At 43.0% G+C, this 8,879-nt stretch overlaps 1 protein-coding gene across 3 annotated transcripts in view; it reads left to right on the top strand.

Moving 5' to 3' along the window:
- Positions 1-8,879, top strand: part of LOC109857132 (synaptogenesis protein syg-1-like) — a 297,399-nt gene that overhangs the window by 240,089 nt on the left and 48,431 nt on the right. For all 3 annotated transcript variants that reach the window (XM_020433160.1, XM_020433159.1, XM_020433158.1), the window contains one exon: positions 5,975-6,177. In XM_020433160.1, coding sequence (XP_020288749.1) covers positions 5,975-6,177 — 203 coding nt within the window. The remainder of the gene's footprint in view (positions 1-5,974; positions 6,178-8,879) is intronic.

Here is an 8,879-nt window from a genome sequence, read left to right as displayed (position 1 = left end):
TCTCGCAGCAATGTTCTTTTTAAACTGAGAGATTTTATTAATGCAACTTTAATCGTCACGCTACCAAATTTGTTCGGTGAAATAACGATTAACAAAAGTAAAAAAAAAAAAAAAAAAAAAAAAAAAAACGAAAAATCCGTTTCAGTTTACGAAATCGAATTACTCAAATAATCGAAAAGACAATCGTATTTTCGGCTATTTCGATTAAATTGATTCATTGACGTTTTCGATTTAATCGGATTTTCGATACACGTTGCGGTGTTCAACCGGTTATCGAAGTCGTTTCAAATCTAGAAAATTGTTATCACAGCAATCCCACGTGTATATAAAGAATCGCCGCGTGTAAAAATTAAGCGCGAAACGTCATATAAAAAATTAAAATTTATTTTCCACCAGAGCAAAAATCCTTGTCTACAATAATTTTCATTTCGCTATTATTAAAATGATATAAAATGCTCCATCGATCACTCGCGTGTGTGCGCACAGAACTGTGCGCGCGCGATTCGCACGCGCGATTAAAACGCACGAGGAGGGGAAAGGAGGGGACAATTTCGGACACACGTTTCGGTACTAAAAATGATTAACATCCTTTGACCCGGATTTCCACTTTAATCTTGCGAATTACATTCTCCCCAAGATCTCCGGCCGCGATATATCGACCGGGGCCTTTATGCCGCGGCCGGCATCAACTTCAATTAAACCGTAATATGACCAAGGTGAATGCACCTCGCGCCAGGGCGAGGTAGGGCACAAAGGGAGCCCGACCTGGCCCGAGTACGTGCGCGTACCAATCAATGGGGCGCGTCGAAGCCGACGGCGCAGCTTCCTCCGGCAGAGGAGCTCTCCTCATTGTCCGCGCATTCTATCGGATTGGCTTCCGGGTGTGCGAGCACAACGGGACGGCCAGACCCCTGTCCTTTATGCACCGGGAGCCACGCACCGGGAATGCACGATCGTCACGTCCGATGTCCAAGCGCGCGGAATCGCGCGCGTACGTACACTGCAAACTCTGCGTATGCGAAGAGAGAGAGAGAGAGAGAGAGAGAGAGAGAGAGAGTAACTTCCGACCGACTGCAAACGTGGGTCGACCGCGAGTTATCGCGACACGTATCGTGGTATTTCGTATTAAGCCGGAGCACTAATTAACTCTCGGGGTCTTCGGTTATTAATCCGCGAGAGTCTGCAACCTAACCGACCGGACGCATCTGTCGGCGATTTCCGTTTAATATCTCCGGATATCCCCGGATAGAATCAAGCGGATTCGACGGAACTGTCCCTTCTGAATCCGGGATGCGCACGCTGCGGAATCACAGAGTAATGACGCAATTTGCGTGAGAAGAGAGAGAGCAAGAGAGAGAGAGAGAGAGAGAGAGAGAGAAAGAGATTGTGATTTCGAAACAAAGACGCATTATAACGCTTTGTACGTAAGAAGTATCCTTCCGATCTCTCGTAGCTTTCTTCCATCGCGCACAGCACAACAGCTTTCAACAGCAAATTAAATAACCGCGTGGCTACATTTTCGACATATCACTTGCTCTTGTTGTTTTTTATTGAACAAAAAGAATTTTAAAAAACGGATAAAGGAATTTTTATTGATTTCCCTCAGGGTTACCATTTTTTTTTTTTTTTTTTTTTTTTACATTCCTCTTCCACATCTCCCACAACAAATTCAAGCTGATCGGAGGCCCGATTCAGTTCGATTTTTTCACAGTCGATAAAAACCGGACTTGAAGAGATTACCGGGTCTCGCGGCCTGAGTGGGGCCCTGCCGGGTCTGCGAGCGGGAAGGTACCGAGTTCGAATCCACACATTTTAAATAAAAAGAATATCAATTAATGTTTTTTTTTTTTTTTTACTATTCTCACATCGTACTTGTGTTAATGCCGAATTTCAAGGTATCTGTGGAAATTAAGAGGCGTGTGTTGATATGTGCCCCGTGTTGCGCTTCGCTTCATAACACAACAGTAAGCTCGGCGAGATGAAGAGACGACGACGCGGCCGTCTCATTAACGCCGAATTACGCGTGTTTTCCCTCGCGTAGTTGTAATGCGAAAAATTTCATTCGTACAAGTATCGCGCGAGTTGGCTGACGCGAATTTCGCGAAAGGTGTCCGGGGGCGCCATCATTCGGAGAGAGGGAGGAAGTGAGAGAAACTGAGCGGAGATTATAAATTCCCGCATTACTTATAGCGTAGAACCGTAAAATTCATAACGACGTACACAGCGCCGCGTAATAACGACAAACGAGCGTCGGTCGTCGTCCGTTGCGCGCCGACCTGTTACAGCATTTGTAGGAATTTACGACGAGAAGCGCGCGCGCGCGCGCGTCGCGTCGTAGCAGCTATACACAGTTCCGAATCCTGGTGCCCCGCGTACCTATTGCGAAACTACTCTCCTTCCTTACGTTAGCTTAAAACTTTCAGGGTAGTTTCGGAAATGCCGCGCGCAAACAGACTCCACTTTCCGACCCCGAGCGGAAAACTTTTGGCCGCGCTATAGCAAATTTATAGACACTAAATAGTCGCGCATTTTTGTAACGCGCTACCAGGGCGATGCCTTGGGACTTCATCTAAAATCCCGATGGCGCGCGCGTCCAAAACTTTGGGATATATCTTGAAAATCAACTTAGCTCTCTAACGAATGCCCGGATTTTCAAAGAAAAAGCGCGAACTTCGATTTAAAAAAAATAAAAAAAAACAACAAAAAATAAAAACCACCGCCGCGAACACCGCGGGAGTGAAAACACTCAGGCACAGATTTTGATTCTTTTATTTTTTTATCCCTGTGCAATTTCGTAAGTAAATCTCAAAGTGTGTGTGTGTGTGTGTGTTTTCGCATTACATATGATTTTACAAAAAAAAGTTAACGGGACTTCGTGTGTGTGTGTGTGTCGGAAGAGAAGTTTAATAAATGTCAAGAACCGAGAAAAGTCGACAAAAAAAAAAAATGGGATGCAGGGTAATAAGTATAAATCTACCGTGAATTATTACATGGATAAACGATCGTGCGTGACGTGTCCTTTTGCGTTTGTCTCGGTGTTGTAATACACACTACTTGTTTTCTTAGCGTCGTATCTTATATAATCGCACGCCATGCGGCACTGCAAGCTATCGCGTTCCCTCATTAATATACTGATTTCGTATTCCGAGATATATACCGAGAAAGAGAGAGAGAGAGAGAGAGAGAGAGAGAGAGAGAGCGCACAACATCTACTCGACAATCCGTAAGGCGAACGTACAACGGGATCTCGTTTATAAGCACGATCGGGATACGGGTGATTTATTATTATTATTATTTTCTTCTCGAATGAATATATATTCATGCCCGCGGGGTTTTATGCGGAATAACGGGCGAGGACTTTTCGCGCAGCGCAAAGTTCGGATTCGTTTTACCTCTCTCTTCTTTTATTTTGTTCTTTTTTTTTTTCACCGCTAAGTCGTTGCGCGATATATTTCGTTTGTGCGCGAGATTGGATTCTCCGAAAACTTTCGCGCGCAATCGCGTCGAAACACACGCGAACATCTCAAACCGGAAACGTTACACATCGAGCATTCCGATCCGAGCGCAGAGAGATGTTGCGCTGTAATTGGTCGCCCCCCGCCTGGCTTGTGACAGGCATGACCACGTTCCGATATGGACGCCCGACCACTAATCTGGCATACAGGTACGTTTGCTTGTGTATCGCGCGCAACGCCCGTTAACACGACATCGCAATGTTGCAATATCGATATCAAGCGTTTATCCCGAAACGCTAAACTACGATTTATAGCGTGAATGAACACGCTCCGATTGATTTAACCGAATTTAATTATCGCGTCCTTGAGTTCTTTCCGCAATCCGAGTCCGTTTTGATTTGGGACGCCGAGAATATTTTTTTGTCTATTTCAAAAATAAATTATTTATTTTATCGAAAAATGTTGTTGTTGTTGTTTCGATTTAAGTTTTCTTAAAACTCGTTTCGATTTCTCGCGAGTTCAAGCTCGGGGAATAAGTATCTCTTTCGTTACAAGCGGCACAAGCACAGACTTGACAAATTCAAGGGGGGTAATATATGTATACGTTATACGCTTGACGCTCACGGGACCTGTAACTCTCGAACGACGTATACTATACGCGCTCTGCAATTTGCAGCGGAGAGAGACGGCGGGCTGTACAAGTAATCGTTTCAGCCGACCCATTCAGCAACCAGTTGTTTGGAAGCTCGATCTTGCCGCGAGAGACCGTGTACGAGAATAGGGGCAGTTTCTCGCTTTATCGTCGACTCGCGCGCGCGCGCGCGCGCCAATGCCAACTTCTCCGTTTCTGTTAAACTTCCATCCGCCTCCTCTTTGCTCGAACGTGTGTGTAAACGTGTTACACACGAGCGTGCGTGTTCGTGTATGTGTGTGTATGCAGTTTAGATGCACAACTAGCGGGAGAATGCGCCGGGGTAGTCCACGGAAGTACCAACGACGATGGTGGCGAGTCGTTGTTGTTCGGTCCGGCATATGGGAGAGCATGCGATCGCGTGGCGAGTACACGCTTTGCCAGCTGGCGCGGCTCGTAATACACCGGAGGAATGTACACCAGCCGCCGCCGCCGCCACCCTTCTCTGCGAACGTTCTCAACCGTTGCGCTCAGCCCTTCGCGACCATCCCTTTGGTCGACTCCCTCGTATCCCCCTTCGACCGGTTCCAACCCTGCGGCCGGGCCGAATCTGGTACCGGGCGAGGCACTCGTGGTATTTCCGCAAATTCGATGCTCTCCCGATGTCCCGGGATTGAGGGGGAAGAGGTATGCGAGGGAGGATCGCGCTGCGGGGCGATCTGCGGTGAGAGAAGCGTCTGGACGGCAGCAACGCTTCGTTTGCTTCCTTCGATCGGATCCGAGTGTGGAGAACAACCAGCTGACAACCGATACATGCTTAATTAACACCTCGGGCGTACACAGCGAGATTTGTGAATTTTTTGCGCGGCGCTCGACGGCGCGATAAAAAAAAAAAAAAAAACGCGTTCGAAACGTAGAATCACCTCTGTTTAGCGGACATTTGTCTTCGGAGAGAGAATGGGAAAATGTAAAATTAGGAACGTTTTATGAGAGACATTGTCAAGTTGCAATTTTACGCAGCAACTCCGTCGGAAAATGATAAAATCCTGTTTAAAAACTGTTTCTATTTAAATTGTTCTTGAGTCGTTTTCTGCACATATCGTTTGTGGTATATGTATTTTTTTATTTTATTTTTATTTTTTTTTAAATAAAATTTGTATGAGAAAAAAAGTGTTTTGAAATAAGCCTATAGTATCGCGCACTAAAAGTAAGTCAGAAATGTAATCTCATTTCTAAAACGCGGGATAATATATAAAAAGCTAATTAAATGTGCGCTCACTGTTTTTCGTGCTTAGATAAAAAGTACGCACAGTTAGTTTTAAGTGAGAAATTTATCCTCCGCAGCAGCCGAGCGCGGCATAGTGTATTAAAATTAATTAGCGAAATTATATTCTCCACTATATCATACGTATGTTTTATAATATCCAACTTTCTCGCGCCCGCATCAAATATGCGCGAAACGTTCGGCGCATTAAAGAGCGCGGGGAGTTAACGAAATTTTCTCGTTCTGTCGCGATATTAGTTCTAAAGTTTTGCATTCGTTTCGCTTTGTTTTTTTTTTTTTTTTGTTTTTTGTTTTTTATTATCCGCTGCCTCTCCACACGGAGCGAAAAAAACGACACATGGCGCAGTCACGGTCGAGTATATGTTATTCGTGAAGTAATTTTTGAGCTTATACACGAGATCGTACTTTACACATCATTGTCTCTTGATTGTAGAAGTTCCTCAATAAATTTTTCCACTTCTTTCTCGGCGAAAATTTCTGAACGTCGCAAACAATCGAATTTTATTACATTTCGATTTGAAACACAAAATCCAAAATTAATTAGCGTAGTTTTGCAAAACGAAAAGAATAATACAAGAACGAAACGTTTTTGTTCTGTTGCAGTTATGACCTGCGCAAGCCGGAGAAAGCGTCGCACTGGCACGACAAGGGATATTTCAACGATCGAGCTCGCTTCAGAACAGCAACCGAACCGGCAACTTTAGAGGTTAAGCGTGTGGAAAGCAACGACGAGGGAGAGTACAGGTGTCGAGTGGACTTTGCCATAAGTCCGACCAGAAACTACAGAGTACATTTAACAGTGATAGGTTTGTATCCTCTATTTAATGTCACACGCACTTAAAGACATACGCACATTACACGCTATTCATGTCGGATAATAATAATAATAACATAGTGCAAAAAAAACTTATTGAAGTCTTAGAATATCGACGAACTAGAGGAAAACGAGGTAATAACGCTCATTTGAAAAAATTTATTAATATCTTCGTGTTAAATTTTTTTAACATTGAATGTATCTATTTTGTAGTTTAATCTTAACATGCATAATATTGCAATAATTTAGATACATTTTATATGAAGTGAAACATTAGATAAAAAGTAAAATATTAAAATTCTTATAATTGAGTGATTGGTCTCCGCTAAGCGCTGTGACCTCGTTCTCTTCTCTATTTCTTCACTTGCAAGAGAGAAAGTCTTTCGTGTAATTACTTTTTTATATTGCAATTCACGTTTTTTTTTTTTTTTTTTTTTATCTTCGACATTATTGCATCATTTTACAAAGTTGTTGCAAAGAACGTGTTTTAACTCCGTTTTAAAGCGTCACTTTTCTAAAGCGCGCACTTGGAAAAACTCGATATATATCTTTTTTGGGGGGGAGGAAAGAGAGGAGACACGAGATTTTATAAACGCGACGCGATCGAACATTTCTTTCGGCAAACGTGACGAGAGCACTTTTCCCGAGGAAATGGACTTTGTTACATGATCCCTCAATTTACTGCGCGTTCCCTTCACATAACTCTCCCCCTGCACTCTCTCTTCTCTCCGTGGAAAAACTACTCGCGCTATGACTCTCCGGAGGAATCTCATCCGTTGGATTAACAGATAAAACTCTTTTCGTGCGAAACCCTCGCCTCTCGTCAGAATAACATCCGAGTTAATTAAATATTAGAACAGCATTTTTAACGCGACAGAGCGAAAATTGACACAATAAAAATTTCCACAGTCCGAGCGTGCGCGTCGCGGCTCACACACAAAAAGTGTCACTTAATTAATGAAATGTCTGTTGCGAATGAATTTCAACCAAAAATTGAATGAGAACCTAAAGCCGCGCCGAGAATGCGCGCGCGCAGTGTGTTTCGAGTTAGCAAACTGAATAACCGAAGCATCCGCACACTGAAGATCTCGTGTGAAAAGAGCTTACGTTCTTCGAGCGGTTCGGAAGCAGAACTGTGTGGTTGCTTGTCCTCCCTGCGGTACTCATCCCGGTGGCGCAGAAATGCACTTTCGCGTGTTTTCGAAATACTCTCCGAGAAATGATACTCCGCGGCGAAATGATACTCCGACACTAACTATTCCGTGTCACGTAGTAAACGTTATAATTTGCGGGAAGGCTCATCAACTCCCTCTCTCCCGCCGATGTGAAACTTAGATACTACAAATTAACCCGTTAAATTCCAGCATATCATTTGTCACGTGAAAATGTTCGTTGGAAATGTCCCGTTCTTCCACCAAGTTCGCGAACAATGGAAACAGTCACCGGCCAAATGTTACGAACACAATTCTCTCTCTCTTTCTCTCTCTCTCTCTCTCTCTCCCTTTCTCTTTCTCTCAAACTTCTTGTAGAAAATTAATGAAACACATCGCGCTTTAACAAAACGGCTTACACACACACACACACACACACATACACACTAGAAAATTGTGTTTGTATATTATTCCCCTTTGAAATATATAAAACCAACTGCGAAGTGAATCGCACAAATAAAAGTAATCGCGTTGTCGTCAAAGAGAGTCTCGTTGTCGGTCAGTTTTACTGAATGTAAATATTATTTCGGAGCGAGACAAAATACAAGAATACCTGCCTGCGCGCGCGGCTCGCCCCGTGCGGATTACGTGTCAGATCACTCGATACATTACATTTACGGCGCATTACGTTAAAAGCACACAAAGCATCCAGCCCCCTGTCCATTACCGTTCCCGCGCGCAGTCGATTATCCGCAACGTATATAATCCGCGTACGCGAGAGTTCAAGTGTCTTGCAAGCACGCGTTTCGATAATTTAGTTTCGCGCACGTACATATATCCCTTGCGCGCGCGGCTGCCACATGTAAAGCTGATATTTAATGGGTATTAAGAGAGGGTGGCTGTGTGCGGTTAATACCGTAGGATCCGCTAATGTATCGATTACACACTCGATACAAAATATATAGAGGAATACGGTAATCCTATTTTCAGAAGTGCTTCGCTATTTCCAGATGATATCGAATAACGTTTTCAACGTCGGGACTTTCTCACTTGGACGGTATCATGACGGCTTAACTTCGCGCGCGTCCAGGGCCGGCGAAGTATCTTTTTTACATGTGTGGTGTGGTTCAAAGAAGAGTGAATCGATAATTTTAAAAGAATTAGTCATTTAATTTATATAAAAAATATACATACACTTATTTTATTTTTCTTTTCAATTATTTATTTTTATTTTATTTTTCAATGAAAATGTAGCTCGTCGAATGTTATTTTTGCATATGAATTAATTTACTAGTTCTTCTAAATCTATCTATTCAGCTTCTTCTTTATACAAATTCATTATGGTAACGCTATTTAACCTATTTTGAAGCATTGTCGAACGTAAGTAATTTTTGAATCGGTTTAACGCAGAAAACGACCGCTCGCAAGTACAAGTTGACACAGGTATAACAAGTAGTAATTTTATTAGTTTTACAAACTCTAACGCGATACTTAAAAGTCATAAGTTACTTTTTATAAAGTTAACTACATCTTTCAAACTGTT

The sequence above is a fragment of the Pseudomyrmex gracilis genome, unplaced genomic scaffold, assembly GCF_002006095.1.
Source record: "Pseudomyrmex gracilis isolate BER0280 unplaced genomic scaffold, ASM200609v1 scaffold_145, whole genome shotgun sequence".
NCBI classification, from domain to species: domain Eukaryota; kingdom Metazoa; phylum Arthropoda; class Insecta; order Hymenoptera; family Formicidae; genus Pseudomyrmex; species Pseudomyrmex gracilis.
Note: the sequence above shows the minus strand (reverse complement) of the source record. Positions and strands in the feature narration are given on the sequence as shown.